This window comes from Perna viridis, chromosome 6, assembly GCF_037379345.1.
Source record: "Perna viridis isolate PV_CMFRI_1.1 ecotype Kerala chromosome 6, ASM3737934v1, whole genome shotgun sequence".
Lineage (NCBI taxonomy): Eukaryota > Metazoa > Mollusca > Bivalvia > Mytilida > Mytilidae > Perna > Perna viridis.
In genome coordinates this window covers 27,202,576-27,224,655 of record NC_142450.1, presented here as the reverse complement: position 1 = coordinate 27,224,655, position 22,080 = coordinate 27,202,576, and the positions used below count along the sequence as shown (strand labels likewise).

Below are 22,080 nucleotides of genomic sequence, written 5' to 3'. Positions count from 1 at the left end.
CATCTGTACTGATATTAAAAAAAAATTGAGCCTTATAAAAAGCTGAATTTAACATAGAAAGTAATGGAGACCAGAAATAGTGGTATGACACCTGCAACTTCTGTAATAATTAGTTCACTTAAAAACCTGATCTCTCTTCCAATGTATATAATAAAGCGAACCTTCCAATGCGAGGATTTTAGAAAGCCAATACTTGTTCCTTCATCGTATTTTGGATTAAGTATACCATACAACAGTTAGGAAAGTGGTTTTCTATAGGTAACATCTATATATATATATATATATTGGCTCTCTAAACAACACTGATCAGTTTATTTTTCAGTGGAGATAACCAACCAAATTAACAGTATATTAGTTTCTTGGCTTTGTAAACAGAAATTTTGAACATTGTATGTGTCGGGTAACAGTAGTAGAAACATCAGTTTACCACCCTGCTGATATGCATTAGATGTCAAGAATTAAACTTCCTATGTGAAAGCAGTTGGAAAAAAGATAAACCTTAGTAGTAGCTGCCTAAGCTGGTTATAGTTACATTAAAATTTCATACATGTACTTGTGGGACAGAAAATTTACTTCGTGTGATATTAAAACAAGACTTACTTATTGTCAATTTTTGTCAAAGGGAGTTGCTGATTTAATGTGTATCCATTGTTTAATGAGCACAATCTTTTTAACATTCTTTTTAGCAGCTCATAATAACTTTGCAGGAATAGAATGTGGAACGATCTCTACAATTATTTTACTTTTTATACTTTTTCATTGATGAAGGGGTCAGGTACATGATGCAATGATTATAAGAGATATTACTGGTATAAAACCACAAAAAAAAAAATGCAATTGTGGATGATATGGAGTTTTCTTTGCTGTAGACACTTGGTTTACATGCATGAACTTTTAAGATTTGGTGGTCGACCACATTAGAATTTTACAGCATGTATCCAGACCTTAAATGTAAGGTTTAGTTTAAGAGTTATAGCCCCTAGCATTAAGAATTATGGACCAAAAAGGGGCCAAAACAATCACTTTATCACATTTAACTACTTAACTCAATTAATGGTATGTTGATCTTTAATAATGAAATTGTACCACAGTATTCTATTCTACAAACGTCAGGCTTTTGCTTATTTTGGTGGTGTTTATTAATTATTGACTGAAAAGATCCAAAAAACAGTGGTTTTCTTGTATTTAAACAATAACCATGAGTAATACGTGTATTGAGTGTTATGCTGTGCTGTAAAGATCCTTACCACGAAAAGAGTTTGATGTTTTGGAGTTGTAAAAGGAACCTTTAATTTAAAGGAATAGAGGACAAAAGACATCATAAGCAAGCATATTACTATACTATATCTGTGGATTATCACACAGTTCCAAACCAAAGGGGTCAAGCTAGGATTGATTGGGAGTGAGACTCTATCCATGGAGGACTGGGGACCAATAGTAGTCAAAAACACTTTTCTGGTAACTTGGTACCAACTTTAATAAGTGAAAGTGTTAATCTCTATGCTATATTCTTAAGAGGTTATTGCCCTTTCCTCTTTCTTCTAACTTGGTACCAGTTGCTTATTTCTTATATTCAACTGCAATTCATTAGAGAGCACTTGTGTTACAGAAGATGCTGATGGGTGCAATTTAATGGACTTTTTTGATTGTTTACTAATTTGAGTAGAATTTTTTCCAGCAGGTTTAATATCTTATAAGCTTAATTCATTTTGAAAAAAGAATATAAGAGACAGGAAAGAAATTGCAGCTTGTTGTGTTTGAACTATATATATCGGAAATAGGTAAGTTGACTGTTGTAGTTTCTTTTTACATGTATTTCGGTGTATGCAAAGTTTTCAACTTCCAAAGTAGTCTGTTCATATTCTGAGCATTGACACCCCGCAATTACTTCTATCATGTAAAGACTTCCAATTTTTAAAAAAGGATTGAAAAAAATCTGAATTAACTTACATATGCAGTCTGTAAACAAGCAATATGTATTTTAAAAGGATCAAAAAATATGTGACAAGTTTAATCAAACTAGTCCTTTATATACAAGAAGTGGTCATGTATTGTGTGATCCCCCTATGAAAAGCTGTGTCTCCATCCCTAAATGGTTTCTACATAATAACTTTCAAAAGATAACCAAGGATCTTCTTCAACTTAGTGTACTTATTGAATATCATGAAATACAGATCAAGCTTGAATTTCAATTTGATTGGAAAATGTACACAAAGTAACGACCTCTTTAAAGTTTTTTTACCCCCAGAACTATTTTGATGAATTTGAGTTGCCTTTCTTTGAATCTACAAGAATTTGAGTTTGATTTGATGTTCCAATGTGATGGTATGAAATTAAACATGTGTCCATTGATATTCAATACAACACAACACTGCATATCATTTAATGTCCAATTAGATGCTCTCTCTTTTTTTTTCTTTCTTTTTGTTCCTTGAATTCTGTATGATAAAAACTTCTGAAAGTAAATATTAGAAGGATTTCTAATTAATTCTACTTTTAATGAATAAAAAAACAGGTGTACAACACCTGCCTTGTATTTCAAGCAGACACTAAATTGACAGATGCTTTATAAAGAAGTTTAATATGACTTTTGGAAAAGTAGTGCCTTTCCACTTCCCTTATGCTTACAGATTTCTAGAAAAAAAAGTGATTGAGAAAAACCTTGTGTAATATATTTAATTTTCCATGCATGAGGCAATATTATTTCCTAGGCAAAAGAATAGTTAGTTGCTTAACTTCAAAAGACTAGTGGACATTAAGTGTTTTAATTGAGATTATGAAAGTAGCAATTCATTGAGAACCACAGTAGGTATTACAATGTATAGAATCAAACATATTTGTTGTCATCATCAAAGTGCAAAGAGTAATCAAGGGAACCAAGGTTATAGTGATAATCAAAAGAATGTAATCCAGGGACAAAGACCAGACATGGAAAACGGACATACACAACAAAGAACATAAAGTAACTAAAATGAAACATACAAAGTAACAAAAGCAAACGAGCAACTCGGACTCCACTAAAAACTGGGAGCATGGACCAGGTGCACCGGTAGGGTAGGCGTCCTCTGCTTTTCTAGAAACACCCGCTGAGTTGCTTATAAAAAGTCAAGTCTGGTGTAGACAAACGAGGAAAGGAAAACTATGACCCGTTAAATAAATCGGTTTTCATGGTGCAGATGGATACACCATAACGATCCATGAGTTCATGATGACGACCATAAAATTTTTGTAGTGATGACTTCAATCTTGTAGCAACATAACCCTGTTCCAGAAGCCTAGTGGGTTTAATATGTTCAATAAACATATCTTAGAAAAGTTTTATGAACACATCATTGTTTTGAAGAAATTTTTTATACCTGTATGGTTTTTCTTAGAACTATTTAGTAATGATGAATTTATCTTCTATTTCTTTGATGATATTTTAATACTTAAAATTATAATAAAAAAGTAAATTTACAAAATAGTTATTTAGATAAAAGAATTTAGTGGTGGATGTAAATGAACAACAGAGCTTAGAAATAAAATGTTATTTTAAGTATTTTTCCAAAACACTGATATCTAGAATTAAGCTTTTGGACTATTCATTAGAAGTAAGGTGATTACTATATGTAGTAATGGGAAGCACCAGAATTATCCCTTGAGACGTACGGATTGATGGATTAGTTGGTTACATTAGATTTTATTTGTGTCAAAAACTTCAAAATCTAAAGAATGAAAATCAAGTTAGCAAATGTTGGTTTTAACATATATGCTAGAAGGGAATATGGAGCAAGGGTTCTCCACTAAGAAAATGAGGCCCTGTGTGTCTACTGGGGATAGACATGATTTTTTTTTTTTAAGTAGGGGTCTGTCAAAAGCCCTGAACGTCTTATTCATTTTTAGCAAACGCAGAAGGTCTATCAGTGATGCTGGAACAATATTTTATGAAAAACTGAACAAAGTTTTGAAAAACTGTCCTGAAATACTTGGAGATGAACGAAATTAAGTGACAAAATTTCATGAAGGTCCAACATCTGAGTGTCCCAAAGGATTAAAATATTTTTTATCGGATTATTGGTGACCATTCTTTGAACAGAGTGCTATTATATTTAATGTATGATATTGAAACATGGCTAAAAATAAAATACATGTAATATGATAACAAATTTGTTATTTTCTAAGCTCTTCATATCAAGAACAATGTTTAAATATGGGCAATTTTGCTTATTCATTATAAATACAATCAGTTTTATGAATTATATAGATACTAATCTTCAATCACATTTGCCCATTAAATATTGTTTGAACAATTAAATGAAATCTATAGTATATTGAATCCTTTTATATGTGTATTTAATGAGAGTTGCTGGGACATGCAAATTGACATTCTTGTATAAAATATATAAATATTATATGATAAAATTGGATCTTGGAATTAAAACTTGGTATTTTATATTTTGCTCATAGCCCCCAAAAAATTATACTAGGACCTGTATATTTTTTTCATACAATCATGAGCACAGATAACTTAGTGGTATACATTCAGTACAATAGGTATGCAATGCAATACCATGACATTTTTTACTCAACAATTAATGAAAAAAATATTGAACTACTTTAACTAAAAAATGAATTAATGCTTAACAACAAGTCCTGGAAGATGAAACAAATAAATGATATCCATTGATTTATTATTAACAGAAATACACAAATTTGTGTACCACCACAATTAAAAAGTAGTTTTTTATGATGATGCCCAGTTATATCTATTTATTGTGAGATCTGATATTTATTATAGACCAAAGTGAAATAGAGATAGGAATGAAAAATACCAAAAGGGTTCTGTTTGACTGGTCTATTCATTTCTCTAATACCCTTCTCTGTGACACTATTGGTTGCTCAGTCTTTCAAAGGAAACCTGAGAACTGTATTTCTTCAAGAAAATACATCATTGGTCACCATTTAATTGACCATGAGAGCTTCCTTACTAAATCATGTGTGACAAAAGTTATACAACACCTTGAAATTATTCATTTCTTAGTATCATCTACTTGTAAATGTTATGTTTGGATTTTGTTTAAATTTATTAATTTGGGAAAATATCAAGCAACATCTATGATTTGGTAAAATGATAACCATTCATATTTTTGTAGTTGTATGTCGATTTCACTTTTAGGAGAAGTGATGGGGTATTTATGTTTTACAGCTGGTATATATGTCCACTGAAATGTCTATTATTTGAATTTGAATATTATTTTAGATCAGAACATTTGGATAAACAGTAAATTGTATGACTGAGATCATACTTGATGGCAATAGAGGCTATGTGATTCAGTAAAAGATTGCTTAATCAATGGACGGTCTCTTGGTAAGTAGAAATCTGAAGTAAAGATATAATAAAATGTCCAAATTGAATTTATGGAAGGTTAGTACTTTAAGTTAGACAATTATCTGTCCATTTGTATTTCCGGTGTCAATAAACTAATAGAAAAAAATATGACGCCCACAAATAGACAAACTGTATTTAGATAACTTATTCATACATGTATATGTAGTTCACTATTTTGGAGTTTTTGATCCTCGAGGATCAAAATACCTTAAGTCACCAGTTCTGTTTCTACATATTGAGAGAGAAAAAAAACAGTTCTGAATAATATAGGGAGCACAAATGTATGATGACATTCATCATGTAATCTTTGAAAGTTTGCTCATGTTTCAATTTTCACTAAAATCAAAAACCTCCAGTGCTAACAGCACTTTGATAAGTCTTTGTTATAATACATTTGATCTTGAATCTGGTTTTTTATTCCTTTCAATATTTTTCTGAGAACTACTACAAGTAGCAATGTTTATACAATACTTGTGTTAAGTACCTAATTTTTATAGTTAATAATTTTACATTTTCTTTTCAGCAGCTCCAGTTCTTGTTTCAACTTATGAGTTTGTCTTGAGAAATAAGCAGTGCCCACTGGGGTTTAGAGTTTACTATAGAAGCTAGTGCAAAATTGATACAGAAAACACGGAGAATGTATTCAGTGTTGAAGCTGAGGTAATACATGAAATATAAATGTCGAATGTTAATTAAAATAATTGAATCTTAACTAAGTTTCATGCATCTGCACATACAGCAAAATGATCTGGATTTAGTGTAACTTGAGATGAAAATAGCATTTTTTTTTACTGAAGCATATTTAATTAATACTGTTAAGAACATCTATATGTAGTCACATTTCTGAACAGGTTGAATTTCAGTTTAAACAGAAAGCTGTAAACAAATTTATTAATTTAATTTTCTATTCATGATCACTTTAGTCTAGTAAGAGATGGTGTACGAATGTGTGCAAAAATTTAATTGTACTTAAAAATTTTTTATAAATTTTCCCAAAAACTTGCAGTTTTATAGATGGTGTGAATATTTTTTTATGTTTTTTTCTTTTTAGCTCACAAAGGACTACTGGAAGACAAAAGATTACGGTAGAAACCATGAATAAAAATTGATATCAGTGATTTTTGTTAGTTTCTTTCACATTTTTTACAGCACATCCAATAATGATTTTCTGGGAATGCGACTGGTTTTTTATGGCCACAGAAAAACTTGGCTCAAAAATGTCATGGGACTGTTGTCATTCATAGATATTAAGTTTTTGTGTGATAACTAGAATATTAATTGGTTGATCTAAAAAAAAATTTGTATCAAGGTTATAAACCACAAAAGAAAAGTTTTGTATTGATTTTTGGGGTTATGGCTCCAACCGTTTTGAAATTAGGGGTCAAAAACAAGCATTTCATAGATTTTAAGTATTTAATTCTAATTAATGTGATATTGTTTCACAAATGATTTTGTGGATAAGGACTTGAAAATATTAGAAGTTAAGGGCAATAAGGGGGAGTCAGAGACGTGCATTTTCCTGATGTCCAGACAAAAACTTGACTAAGTGGATTGATTTCTTTGAAATAGAATTACAAGGTGCCATACCGCCAAAGGAAAACTTTGATTGATTTTCAGAGTTAAGACTCAAATCTTTCTGGAATTAGGAGTCAAAAGGAGCCTTAACAAATATTTTCCGAGTGTCCATACAATAACTTGAAAAAAAAAAATGAATGGATCTTATATAAATTTGACTTCAAGGTGCCATACCTGCAAAGGAAGGTTTGGATTGATTAGAGGTTTTTACTTGAACAATTTAGGGATAAGGGGCCAAAAAAGTGATCACTGATTCTGGTCAAGTATCCTATTGTAATCAAAATTCAAAGCTGTGTCAAGTTGGAATAGTGTGTCTATACTTGTCCCAACTGTTCTGGGTTCAACCTCTGCAGTTATATCAGGCTGTGTCCTGCGAAGTATTTTATTCTTTTATTAAATGTCAACCACTTGTTAAACTGCCTTAGATATGAATTATCTGATAGAAAGTTAAAATTCTTCTCAATTGTCAATTAAAATATCAACTGATAGTCATATAATCCAAGTAAAACTCGGTTACAGGAATGTTATCATTGTATATGCTGTATTTATATGTGCATGTTGCATTGGTTTGTATGCACAGTATTAGCTCTCCTAGAAGTGAGTTGTTGCCATCACTTGAGTCCGTCGTCATATTTAACAAGTTTTCAACAACAAAAAATTCTCATCTGCAACTACTGACCAATTAGAACAACTTGGTATGATTGTTCCTCGAGGCTGCATAGCCAGCACTCCACAGTATTGTAGAACTGCCTAATTTTGGTTTTGTAATATGATGCTTTGTAACATTTATCACTTTAAAAAATTGTCAAGCATCTGTAAATCTATATATCTAGAAATAGCTCAAGCCAAGGCCTTCAGGATGCAGTAAAAATTTTCTGGAAAAAAATTACCCACAGCATATAGGGTTACCATAGAAACCATGCGAAAATTTGCAAAAAAGTTCATAAAATCAGGTTTAAAAATATCAAATTTCCCGCAAAATATCTGAAATTTTTATTTCAATCCCTGAAACTGTTCAAACTTTTCCCTTCAAAAACCCCTTCCTCATATGGGCATTGCCAGTTAGATTTTGAGCTATTTCACTTTGTAATCCACTTATTAAATTAAGCATGGTAAAAAATTGACTTACTTTCACTTTCACAATGAAGTCAAATTGTCATTGAAAAAAAGCCCCTTCAACATTGAAAATATATAAAACATTGCAAAATACTTTTAAAAGTCCCCTTTTTTCTTCATTTTTAATCACTATAGCAACCACCGGTTTCCATTTATATCATTTTTCATCCCTAGCCAAAAGTGCGAAACTAAACTAAACTGGAGTGCTGGCATAGAACTGATGTGGGAATTTTGGTCCGCCATTAAACATGGCTGATGTTGCTAAAAATAGAACATAGGGTCAGAAAGAAGTTTTTTGCATAATCTCCATGACAGTTAGGTTTAGTAGAATTATTACTGGGTAAAAGTGTTCAGCATGAAGAGATCTATCTGTGGTCTAATTGTCCACCACCACAACGTGGACCGGGGACATAGAAATGATGGTGTCCTTCTGTGCGTCCGAAGCTTGTGGATGCAACTCATCAGAAACAGCTGAATGGAATTTGACCAAATATTGTAGGATTGTTTGTCACCATATGTAGTTCACCATACTTAACCACTATTTTGATTTGACAATTTTTATGGGAGTTATGGGACTACGAACATTTTTCACATTATTCGCAATAGAAACACCTTGAGGACGCAACTCCTCAGAAACCACTGAATGGAATTTGACCTAATTTTGTAGGATTGTTTGTCACCATATGTAGTTGATCATACTTAACCGCTATTTTGATTCAATTTTTATGGGAGTTATGGGACTTTGTTCATTTTTCAACTTCTTTTTTTGCAGATTTTTTGTTGTTGTATGATGAATTCTTAATCTAATTTAATTTGACTCATTAAGATGCATTAACCTTGAATCACCACATGTACTTGTGGAAGCACATAAGTTTTGAATCTGCTATTTATACAAGTGTCAAACATTTGTAATTCAACTCTTTCTACAGTGGAGGGGGACATATGGCTACACATAGCATTCTTGTTTTCATGTAAATCTTATATTAGCCATGTTGGGAGTTATTGCCCTATTTTGACCTTTTTTTGGTTGTTGTTGTTTTTAAAGTAATTACTTTCAAAAATCCTTTCCTCAGAAACCGTTGCACAGAATTCAATGAAAATTAATATACATGTAATTGTTCCTTAGAGAAGAGAATTAGGAATTATAATGACTGTATTACAAAGAATAGAATATTGCTTATTAAACCAAGTGAGTGATTCAGGCTTTTTAGAGCCTCTAGTTGTATGGCCAGACCTATCTGGCATGGCATATCTGGGCATATTTAACTTCGAAACTTGTGGTATCATTTCCTTTGGCTTCTATTGGTAAAATGGTTAGTATTTGGTGTGCTTTTTTTTATGATGAGTTGTAACTTCTTGTGGATCAGTACAAGTTATACTCTATCTAGCTTCATAACAAATTTAATATATGATTACATGAACACATGTAGATGATATTGATAAAAGGATGATTTCTGGCACAGCAAAATCCACCATCAATACAAAAATATACAGGATTAATACCCTATAATGAAAAAAAATTACAAGCAACAACCTTCAATTACTCATCTAAAAAAAAACATTTTTAGAGCACTGCAAAGCAAAGCCATTGCCCTACATAGAGATTCCACTTCATTTGTTGATGGTAAAAATTTCAAGTCATTTTCAAAAAAACGTTTTCCCAAAAATTCACTGTGGTAATGCACTCGTTGATACCCAAGGAAATAACTACCTCCTCCTATACTATAGTATTTAAAAAAAGGACTGAAGGTGAAAAATGACAAAAATGCATGACTTTTTTAAACTTGAAGGAAACCAGTCACCAAGGTTAAAAAATAAACATAATGATTTACATTTCTAAAAATAGAATTCCATAGTATACTCAAGATCAGTGTAAAAATTCCTCCATTTTTTTGTATTTCGTTAAAACTTAATGTAAATTTATGCCGATTTTAAGTTAGAACAAATTTAGCAAAGCTCAATGAAGGATGCCCCTCCCCACCCAGTAGGCAAATGGTCCAAATATAATAAAAGTTTTCAGATAGGAAGTTGATGTTGCTTCTGTTTGAAATCCTATGACATAGCATATCAATACAAACTTCTGTAAAACACCAAATGGCTGTAATAAAGTAGTAACAGAGAAAACTAATAAAAAAGTTGTAGGACAGCATCATCACTATATACATCCCAAAAAAAGCAGGGCTTTAGGAAAGAACAAAAATCTATGACTAGATTATAACAAAATAAAAAGACAGACTGCAGCAAAACCTGTTCCTGTTAATTTTACCGTTAAAAGGCATTTCTCATATATCCTGTGGAAACCTCCAATACCAGATGTAAGTTATGTGTCCAAGATTTCTTCAAACTCAAATTAAAAATTGAAAAAAAAGGATTGTGCAAGCATAATACCACACAAATTGTTATAAGTACTAGAAGACCCTTCAACAAGATATCAATATGACCAATACATTAAACTGATGATACTACATGTACATGTACAACTTCAACTGTTATTGCTATTATTTATAATAATACCAAATTAAACTAAAAGGGAAAACTGCTACTGGTTCATAGATAAAAAGAATAACAACTGTTTTGAAGTTGAGACAGAAGGAGTCCATTTTGACTTAACACTGTCAAAGCAAATCACCAACAGTATTAAGTATTTCAGCAGTAGTCGTAGATAGAAAAATATCAGGTTCATCTTTTACTGTATATCCCCCTAAAAATAATTGTATACTTGGCTGTTAGTTATGGACTACAGTGAAAATCTAGCTGATCCCTAACTAGTGGCCAAGAATATATACATGTAAATAAAAAGATATTTTACAACTACTGTGTAAATCAGATTGTTACATATTCAAACATCATTCTGACTATAATTGTATACAATAGAAATAAACTAACCAATTAATGTTAAAAATGTCTTCATTTGCCAGCACATATTAATTTAAATATCACAGATTTATGTTCAGGTTTCTCTTCAGCCTATTCAGGGTAGATAACTCTGAATGTCAAATTAATTCTAGGCCCTCTATCATGATACTCTCTTGGTATCCTGTGCTGTAAAGAAAAAACAAAAATTAAGTTCCCCAAAAAGAGGTTGAAGTCTACTTTAATAGAGGTCACAGTCCAAGCCAGGGAAATTGGTTTACTTAAGAGGGTGCCCATGTAAAAACCAGGCAGTAGATGGCACATGACAAATTTTACATAAAAAAAATTCCATCCATTTCATCTCTTTCTCAAAGTTGAATGCTAGTTTTTGATTAACTGACACAATCAGAGAAATAAATTACATAGGAAGCATTGAAAATTAATGAAAAACTCTTTTATTTTGTGCAAAATTTTGTATTGTTAGGGAACTTGAAAATCATTTTCTGTGCCATCCATTGTTGATTTAAAAAAACTTTATTCTATTTGACATACAAACATTGAAACACAAAAAAATCAGTGAAAAACAAATTATGTTGTGCCACCAATATGATAGGATTTGCCATAGTTTTACATGGACAGCATCTTTGTATAAATCCAGAGAAGCAATGTTGTCTACAAATCCTCCAGTTGTTCTGCATTGAAATTGCTGCTTTCTTCAGCAAAGAACATTCTTCAATAAAACTATAGAACCAGATTTTGCATCTTGCAGATGAATTGTGTCTTCAAGCAAAGCTAAGATGGCCATCAATACATCATTCATGTCAAATTTGGTTAAAATCAAATAAACCCTCCTATGGATAGTTCTGAAAAATATTCAAGCTATTTTCAACTTAAATTCCTACCTGCCAATCAGCTTGGGTTGCTCCTTCCATAATCAACAGGGAGCCATGAGTTAAAGGAACCTTCACATGCTGCATGTACGTGTAATCATCAGACCCCTTTCGAGATAGAAAACATGATATCTTTTTTCACTTATGTGGCAATTACATTTTTAAATAATAATACACCATTTTCATTTTAGGTTTGCCAAATTCATAATGTTATAAAAGTTTCACCTTGATATACCTTTTTACCAACACTATCACCAAATGAAAATAGGGCTTTAAGTGTCATTATGTCATCCTGAGATTTTACAAGAATGGATCCCTAATTCCAATTTAAATTATCAAATGCATAATAATTGGTTTTTTACATTGTAAAGACTACAATCAAATGAAACAAAATCTCTTATGCACAAATATAATGAGAAAAATGTGCTTTACTATTTTTCAATATAATAAGCTTAGTACATGTAGTACCACCCAAGAAGATTCTGATGACTATGACATTGATGTTCATGGAAGGATGTGTTGGAAACTAAATGCAAATCAGTCTACAGTTTATAATGCTTTCAACAGTTGTTTTTCTTTAGTTTGTGTTTGGCAGCTGGTGTCTTTTCCTTTTGGTCAGTGCTATTTGCCCCTAACAAAGGCTGCTAAGCAGAAAATTTAGTACTAACTTTTGTTTTACTGGTATTTAATTTGTGTTTTGTTCCTTTCAAGTGTGACTACTTTTCATTTTTTCATTATTTATAAGTAAACTAACTTGAGGTGAATTATACAAAAGGTACTATATTATTTGACTAACATGACAAAATTTTGTATGTCTGAAACACCAGAACTATTAAGTAGCACTCCAGCTAAGAATCACGCAAAATGTGATTCATGGGTATAAAGCCTTCATATTTTTATTTTTGATATTTTGTTTGAATTGCCATAGTAAACAGAAACTAACATTCAGTTTTTCATATAACCCGTGTTCTTAGGAGATAAAAATAATATAGAATGCAATGTAGATTTCAAAATTAAGGGAGATAACTCTGTAAATGACACTCAAATACAATGTAATCTATTGGATTTTCCATGTTGATTATCTTGTAAGAGCAGGCAGATTTGAATGAATAATTACACATTTCATAGAACAGACCCATAAAACAACTTAATTACAAAAATAAAAATATGTAGCCTTTTTTTTGGAGTGTATCACATTTTTCAGATTTTGCATGATTCTTACCAAGACAGCTACTTAACAATTAAGAAACAGCAGAATACCTGTGGTGGTTTCTTTCTCATTTCAAAGTTCCTTGTATCACCAAAAGATAAGGAGGCTATAGTAGGCTCATGGCCCAGTGACTTTTCATCATCTGAGTGCCATGCCACTGAATCGTGTCCATCTCTGTACATGTTAGCCAACATTGAGTTAAACTGAAGACCAGTTGTTTCTTCTAATCTATCTTTCAATAGCTTGAGAGTTGGATGCCACTGCAAAGTTTAAGAAGTATATTTAGATTATAAGCACAAGAAGACATTTTATACATTCAGTTTAAGAAAATTCCCATCTTTCTCAACAGTTTTCAAAGTTTCCGAAGTTAAAATTTTAAATCAGCTGAACTCTGAGACTGCTAATATAAACCTATATTCAATCAATTTTTTTGTAGTCTAGAGTATAGAGCAATATTGTTTCTTTTGATAATCCTGATCTCTGTGTATGTACTTCATACAACTCAGACTTGAGCATTGTGTGTGTGTGCTTGTACAGTTGGGGCTCTATCTTTTTATGATAAGGCTTTTTTTTATCAGCAAAAAAATAACAAAAATATCATTTTTTATGAAGGCTTTCCTAAGCACTTTAGAAGGGACTGTGACACAAAGAAAAAAGTTTTAAAGTCAACATTTTAAAATAATAAAACATGTTATAAAAACAAATTTAAAAAAAATAATTACTACAAAAGAACTTGTGAAATAGCAATAAACTGAATTAACAGAATTTAAGTAACTCACATCTGTATTTGCCTCATGTCGTATTCCTGAGTATGAGTAAGAAAAATCCCCATACCATGCTGTTAGTCTAGGCTGTAAAAAATACTCTCCATTTTTTACATCATGACGTTGACGCCATGGAATTTCATGGTAGAAATCATTGTACATGTCATCTGCTTCACAAGGGTCCAAAAAATTTGGAAAAAATCTTATTCTGAATCAACAGAAAAAAAAGATTGTCTTTTACACACTGGTAGTCATACCATACACAAAATCAGATATAACTAATTGTGATGAATTTACTACACATCTTAAGTGAATGTGTGCTGCTATTGAACTTAATTATAATATCACAATAAAACATTCTCTCGTGTACAATCAACACCGTTTTGACAGTACTTCTATTTATAGTTATCAAAGAACAATTCTAAGATATTGTATGATTCTTGGGATACTTTCTTGGTTTTGATTTGTGAAGATTTGACTTATGTATATTTCATAGATTTATTGAACCTTTGTTAAATTTTACATAAAAATAAAAACAAGAACAAGACCCTGGCTTTACTGTACTTGTATTGAACCATGACTTACCTAGAAATTCCTGATGGTTCCATGCTTAACTCTACAACCCCAGGCTTACTGCAAAATAAATGTTCAGTTTATTGGCAAAGCAAAAATTCAAATTAAAACTGTAACTGTCAACCATGTTGGGTTATCTCCCCTTCCAATATCTAAAAAATGATACTATGCCCTTGCTTGAAGTCCAACTAAAAATCATTCATCAAAGTTGGCAGCCTACAAAGTGCAAACAAATAGGCAGACTGAAAAGCAATTGATTCCTATATATTTTATTTGCACAGGTGTAATAAAAACTGAATAGCTATCTGTTATTGTATTTTATGTTGTTTAATGAACATTAATAATATCTCAAAAGCTCTGCACTATAAACTTTTTTATTTAATTTACATTTGTGTATCATCTAAGTATCAGGCATATACATGTACATGTAACAAGTACCTGTGTGAACCCTGGAAACATCAATATATTCTGAAACTTTCCAATCAAAAACTATAATTTAGTAAGGGCTTCTTTCTTTATGTAAAATAAGAGCTGTTAGGTTGGAAAAAAATTTTCAACAGCATATTCAACGTGAGCTATTGCAATCACTTGGTGTATGTAGTCTTCCGTCGTTGTCGTTAACAATTTTTCAAAATTCTTCTCCTCTGACACTACTTGACCAATTGCTACCAAACTTAATATGAATGTTCCTTGGGGTATCCTGCATAGAACTAATGTGGGAATTTTTGATCCGTCAAAAAACATGGTCACCATTACTAAAAATAGAACATAGGGGTCAGACAATAGTTTTTTGCATATATCTCCAAAACCGTTAGGTTAAGCCAAATTCTTTCAATAGCTGAAATGATCCATATTATTAGGACTACAAAATAAGTCTTCAGGGATAAAAGTTGTCAGATGACTCCTTGAAAGGGAAAAAATGGCTTTTTTTAATAGTTTTCAGTGAGTATCTTGAAAGAGTAATCAAGGAAACCAAGGTTAAACTATGATAGATTAAAAGAAACTTTCAATTGTTGAAAAGATCTTATTATAAGTCCTACCATAGACTTCTGGAGTCAAAATTGTTAGACAACTTCTTGTTAAATTTATTGCCTTTGAAAGGCAAAATTCAACCAGGTGAGCAATTCAGGCTCCTGGAAGCCTCGTTATATTTCAGCCAAGAAAAAAAATACCTGGTATGTCTGTTTAAGGTTACCCTACCTATCCTACTTTTTTCTGCCTACCCTAGGACATTTGAAATGCCCTCAACTATCATTTTCAGTTGAGCACTGTTAAATTCATGAAATCCTCATGTAACCTTTAACAGATTTATATTTTTGTTTTTGCATTATATGCTTACGTAATGACTTTTTCTGCTGGAGCCTGTTTGATTTCCTGAAAGAATAAAATGAACAAAACTGTAATATAAATCTTTCTTGAATGTACAAACATGTACATTGTATATAACTGACCTCAAGTATATACATTTTTGGTAAAAATGACAAAACATTTCAGTTTTTTTTTTATAAACTGTCCAGAAAATGTAAGCAGCAAATTGTAGCTTGCATGGTTATATTTAAATAATTAGTTTGATGGCTCAGACAATTAAAATTTCGAAGTTCAAAGAACCTTGTCAATTTTTTTGCTATGCATTGTGAAAAATCTTTTGGTATAATTTTGGGGAAATGCAACAGTCTAAATGCAAGTGAATATTGCAATTAAATAAAAAACAATAAATTTCAAACAGAGAAAAGGCTAGCACAAATAATAATTTATCTTGCATTAGTCGATAGCTTTACAATAATAGGAGTCATGGTAGTCCTATAACACAAGGCTTTATAGTTGCATGACATGCTATGTTATTGGACTAAAGAGTCAATGTAGAAATCGTCTTCATAAAATAAGTGTGTTATTTGTATGTGCATACTTCCAGTTCAGAATCAAATTTTACCTCATGAATTCATTTTTACATGTATCTATTCAAAGTCTTTCAAACACCCTAAACCCTCGGAGGATTCAGTGCCCAGGGCTATTTTCTTTTATTTAGCCATGATTAATTAGGGCTCAAGCTACTTGAGAAAAACAGGGAGAGGCGGAGAGAAGTTTATCACACATATGCGCATCATTCACAACAGTTTTTTAATTATTAGTTACATTGTTTATGTTATATATGTTACATACATGTATACCAGACATATGTTACATACATGTATACCACACATCAGTCTGCTTTAATTGCTGTGTGATGCGCACAGTGTGTGTGTTGTTTGTGTCTGTGCTTGTCATTCTCGCTTTCAACACCACCCTGGCTAGCAATTCTGCTGCGAAAAGGAAGCAGAGTACGTAAGTCTCCCCTGCCAGGTACAGCCTCTCCACAGTTAGACCTATGTGGCCCAGAGATGGGGTCCTCCTCGAGGTAGCGGATGGAAATTGGATACCTTACGGATCCAAGCAGAACCACAGGGTCTTGGAGGAGGCTAGGCCCCTAAATGCATGGCACTCATGGCCCACCGGCGTGTGGATATGCCCTGGTGCCTGCAATCCTAGTCCCCAGCTATGGGTAAATAGTAACAAACCACTGCCTTGTGGTTACCTTTGGGAGAAGAAAAGGCTAAGGAGTCAACCCTACAGAAATCCGTCCAAGTAAGGGCATTAGCCAGGTAAGGCAGTTACCTAGAGAGAAGATAAACTCTTATCTAAAAAAAATCACGGGCAGATCTAGACTCGTTAGCCATGGAAAGCAATAGATCTAGTGGAAGGAAACCATAAACAAATTAACCTGGTCCTCCAGGTTGGGGATTGGGCAAGGGGGTAATCTCCCTTTCCTTTAAAACACAGCAATTACGGAAACAAGGATTAGAAATATTTCTACTAATATCGAGTCATCAGCATAAGAGCAGAACACTGCATCTGTGACTGTGAAGTCGACAAGAAGCTGTCCACACGAGAAGTATACTGAACACACAAACTAAAATGAGAGTCAGTTTCTGGAATGTACGTACCATGTATGAAGCAGGAAAACAGGCTCAAGTACTGTGTGAAATGAAGGAAAACAGACTACATGTATTAGGCATAAGTGAATGTAGATGGATAGATTGTGGAAAGAACATTACAAGTACAGGTGAAGTTATTGTATACTCTGGAAGAAGAGACAATCAACATCATGAAGGAGTGGCACTCATTCTAAGTAAAACAGCAGCTAAATCACTAGTAGAATACCATCCTGTAAATGAAAGAATCATTAGAGCAAGATTGAAAACAAAACCTGTACAGACATCTATAATACAGGTTTATGCCCCTACAAATGAAGCAGAAGAAGAGGTTAAACAGGAATTCTATGAGGCTTTACAGGCTGAAATTCAAAAAGTTCCAAAACAAGATTTGACGATCATCATAGGAGACCTCAATGCAAAAGTTGGAAGTAATAATGTAGGTTACGAGCGAGTTATGGGGAAACATGGCTGTGGAAGTATGAATGAGAATGGCAAATACTTCGCAGAAATTTGTGGAAACGACAACATGGTCATTGGTGAAACACTGTTTAAGCATTAGGAGATACATAAACTCACATGGACGTCACCTGGAGGAAGAGATAAAAACCAAATTGACCACATTGCTATCAATGGAAAATGGAAAAGATCTTTACAAGACGTGAGAGTGAAGCATGGAGCTGATGTTGGAAGCAATCACCATCTTGTTACTGCCAACATAAAGCTTAAGCTGATGAAAATAGCGCCAAACACTAGCATTAGAAGAATAGACACAGGCAAGTTAAGAGAAAACAAAGTGAGACAAGACGTCAGATTAGAACTCAAAAACAGAATTCAGGTCTTACAGTGTAGTGCTGTTGAAAATGAAGAAGTGATTAATAAACAATGAGATAAAATCTGCAACTTGTTCAGTGAAACAAGCAAGAAGACTCTAGGGTTTAAAAGGCAGGTACACAAGGAATGGATTACACCAGATACCTGGAAATCATTGACAAAAGGAAAGACCTTAAAGATAAGTTATGTAACACCCACTCAGAAAGAATAAAAGAGAGACTAAGAGAACAATATTCCAACTGTAATAGAGATAAGAAAGCAACAAAGAAAGATCATAAAAGCTTTATAGAAGGTATGGCAAGAGAAGCTGAGAAAGCTGCTTCTGAACAAAAAATGGGAGATCTCTATCAAATAACAAAAAAGTTGAGTGGTAAGAGAAGAAAAACAAACATGCTTGTGAAAGATAAACAAGGCAACATAATTACATCAGAAAGAGAACAGTATGAAAGATGGAAAGAGCATTTTGAAGAAGTATTAAACCGACCAGAGCCTAGTATGCTGGCACACATACTGGAAGCTGAAACTAATTTAGAAATTGAGACAGAGGAACCATCTAAAGCTGAAATATACAAAGCAATAGCATCCCTTAAGAACAACAAAGCACCTGGGAATGATCAACTGCCAGCAGAACTATTTAAAGCAGATCCATACCTAGCAACTGATATTTTACATCCATTATTCACCAAAATATGGAATAAAAGCAAAATACCTACAGCTTGGTCAAAAGGAAATATGATCATACTGCCGAAGAAAGGAGATCTAACTAATTGTAACAACTGGAGAGGCATCACCTTACTATCAATACCTAGTAAGATTTTTGTAGAATAATAATCAACAGAATTAAGACTGCAGTAGATGCTAGAATAAGACAAGAGCAAGCAGGTTTTAGGAAAGGAAAAAGCTCTTGAAATCAGGTGTTTACACTAAGAAACATCATAGAGCAATGCAATGTGGCAACAACACAGGAATAAGATGGACTCTTTTTACCAGTCTCGAAGACCTAGACTATGCAGATGACTTAACCCTACTGTCACATCTAGAAAAACATATGCAAAGTTAAACATCAAAACTGCAAAGTAACACGGAAAAAATTGGACTGAAAATCAATATCAAGAAAACTGAAGTTATGTCCTTAAATACCAAACAACCAGCACAAATACAGATAGATGGAAATAATCTGAGTAACACAACACAGAGGCGTAGCTGCCTATACACAAATAAGCAGTTGCATACTTTCGGAAAAAGTAACAAAAATAAAAACACACATTTTAAAGATGAAATAAAGGTTATTTATCACATATGCATACCATGAACGTAGTATAGGCTCTGAAAAACTGGCTCCAAAATCATTAAAATTCAGGAGTTTCCCTCCAGGCTTTGCCTTGCCGGACTCACTGGGGGCCTTGATCGACCCCCATCCCCCCAGACCCCTCGCCATAATTTTGCGTACAACTAAAACAAGCCTAGCTACGCCCCTGCAACATCATTCTCATACCTTGGAAGCATAGTTACATCAGATGGTGGTGCGGACAAAGACATAAATGCCAGACTAAATAAAGCTAGGGGTGCTTTCATCAACCTCCAGAGCATATGGAAAACAAGTGACATAAGTAGAAAGACAAAAATAAAAATCTATAACAGCTGCGTTCTGTCTGTACTACTCTATGGGGCAGAATGCTGGAGAATGACAGAGAAAGATATATGCAGACTTTCGAGTTTCCACAATGGATGCCTCAGAAAGATCATGAGGATTTTCTGGCCAAAAAAGATTACCAACGTAGAATTACATGAAAAAACAAATACAGAAGATATGAGAACTTTACTTGTAAAGCAAAGATGGAAATGGATTGGGCATGTGCTACGAAAACCAGCCAACAACATCACTAAGGTAGCACTTAGATGGACACCAGAAGGGAAGAGGAAACCTGGTTGACCAAAAAACACCCAACGAAGAACTGTGGAAAAAGAAATGAGAGATCACAGCCTAACTTGGGGAGAACTGGAGAAAACTACTCAAGACAGAGAAAAATGGAGAAGTCTAGTCCTTGCTCTATATGCCCCCGGGCATAACAAGAACTAGAGAGAGATACCAGACATCAAAGTTTGTTTATTGAAACAAATGAGGCTAAATGTTTTGGAAAAAATCCAATCAGAATGATCAAGGATTTATGTATTTAACTCCTTGGAATGACTGACTGTATTACATTTACAAATGTACATCTGATTGGGTTACTATTGTTGTGATCTCAGGTTTAGGTTTAGGTTGCCCAAAATCCTGGTCAGTTATCGGAATCCCCCAGATGATGACACTGGTTTCTCCCTAACTAGGTAATACATGTGTAGCTCCAGACACTGACCAAGGCAGACATGACATTTTGCAAGACCCTGCAGTAATACAGATACTGGAGCTCTAGAAGCACCCAAAGTGACTGACAAGTAAGTGGTACCAGTTTCTTCAATGGCACGATTTGGGTCAACCTAAACCTAAAACCACTACACTATATTACGTAAATGTATATCTCTACCCTGGGATTAAATATAACTGTAACTAAGTTGTTTTATAAATCCCAGCTCTACAGTGACCTCTACCCCACTTCTTTCCAAATTAATAAAAGCATAATTAATATATAAATGAGCAAAGCAAAGCTTCTTGCAAAAAAATTGTGTTGAATATATTGTTTTTTTTTCCTTTTAGCAGCACTATTTGAAAATTTCTGGCAAAGAGAATGTGTTGGAATTTTCATTTTTTTCTTGAGCTATATATAAATCCTTGTATTTACACCCTTAACCTCACTTTATCCATAACATTTTTATCCTGTCTCTGGATATCAGTTGATCAAGATCAAGTATCAATACCATTACTCCTACAATGTAAGAGGCTGGAATTTGGTTCCTCCATACCCCAACCTCTTACTTCCGAGCGCCATATTGCATACTGCTTGTTCCAACGTTCTTTGAAATCGGCAGCTTTATAGTAAACTATTCACCATTTAAAACATTTTATACTGTTTCTTTCCTATAACACAGGAGAAAGTGACTAAACTGAAGAAAAACAAAATCCAGCAACCCTTAGTAAACGCAGTTTAAGTGAACTTCCTATCTGGTTTTCAGCCTGTAGAATGTGTACATACGGTTGATAAAATTACTGATTTATTAAATCATTTTAATATTTACTTTTCCGAATGCAGTAACGGAAATATCAAATCAACCAACAAATTGTCTTTACCAACTTTAAGTTTGTTTTGTCAAAAATATCTTGTCTTCCGTAAAATTAGTGACCTAATTTAAACTGGCTGGTCACTTTGATAATTGTCTTCATTAAAAATGTTTTCTAGGAATTTAACGAACATTTAGGAAATGTTATCGTTTGATTTCCGGTGGTAAAACTTCTTTTATGTGTATAAAAACCTAAAAATATTTTAATAAACATGCTTGGCTTATCACATTTGCAGTGGCTTTCAACATGTCAGATGCTAGAGGTAAGGATAGCACCAAGTCAGAAAATAGCTTCCCATACAACATCTGGCATTGATTGAGTACAATACCACCTTCAAATTTTAATACATGTATATCCGGTAATATTATCAGGCTTGGTGAAACTTTATTATTACAGATATCAATTTTCACGTTTTTGAAAGATGACGACTGTTTGCCGAGAAAATAAAGTACCTCTTCAGATTCTTGGAAAACAAATTTCTTCTCAGTCTGTTGTTGGACTTGATCAACATTTTTCCCGGTCCAAGCAGGGGTGGACGGCACCTGAGATTTATTTCTATCAGATCTGATATTTGTAGGTGCCGCCCATCCTCCTTGTACTCGTGATCGACGCTTACGGTCTGTACTCATTTTAAAGTAATTAAACTCTGAAAATGATGATGCTTTCAAGATTAACCGGATGTTTCTATGGGTGCCGCCATTTAAATTGAGT

At 33.1% G+C, this 22,080-nt stretch overlaps 2 protein-coding genes across 5 annotated transcripts in view; one reads left to right on the top strand and one right to left on the bottom strand.

Moving 5' to 3' along the window:
* LOC148614318 (uncharacterized) overlaps positions 1 to 6,486 on the top strand; it is a 39,855-nt gene extending 33,369 nt beyond the window's left edge. For 2 of the 4 annotated variants that reach the window (XR_015923637.1, XR_015923635.1), the window contains 3 exons: positions 5,240 to 5,347; positions 5,895 to 6,028; positions 6,420 to 6,486. The gene's annotated coding sequence lies outside the window, so the exon portion shown is untranslated. Of the gene's footprint in view, positions 1 to 5,239; positions 5,348 to 5,891; positions 6,029 to 6,419 lie in introns of all 4 variants that reach the window. The other 2 variants (XR_015923636.1, XR_015923634.1) reach the window with 1 other exon arrangement.
* A 2,956-nt stretch (positions 6,487 to 9,442) lies between these two features.
* On the bottom strand, positions 9,443 to 22,078 carry LOC148614317 (alpha-ketoglutarate-dependent dioxygenase alkB homolog 3-like). Its single transcript, XM_088588406.1, has 7 exons — positions 21,822 to 22,078; positions 15,689 to 15,723; positions 14,362 to 14,409; positions 13,792 to 13,984; positions 13,063 to 13,272; positions 11,815 to 11,910; positions 9,443 to 11,101 (listed from the first exon to the last, which is right to left on the bottom strand). The coding sequence occupies exons 1-7, from the start codon at positions 21,996 to 21,998 to the stop codon at positions 11,027 to 11,029; spliced, it is 834 nt and encodes a 277-aa protein (XP_088444532.1). The 5' UTR covers positions 21,999 to 22,078; the 3' UTR covers positions 9,443 to 11,026.
* Between the last annotated feature and the right edge of the window lie 2 nt (positions 22,079 to 22,080).

What these genes read in the sequence shown, in the direction of transcription:
- LOC148614317 (XM_088588406.1), bottom strand. Translation starts at nt 21,998, where the DNA reads ATGAGTACAGACCGTAAGCGTCGATCACGAGTACAAGGAGGATGGGCG. An exon ending in TTTTCCAAGAATCTGAAGAG is followed by an intron (nt 15,724 to 21,821) that starts GTACTTTATTTT and finishes TTATTCTTTCAG; the next exon opens with GAAATCAAACAGGCTCCAGC. An exon ending in CCAGCAGAAAAAGTCATTAC is followed by an intron (nt 14,410 to 15,688) that starts GTAAGCATATAA and finishes TTTATTTTGCAG; the next exon opens with TAAGCCTGGGGTTGTAGAGT.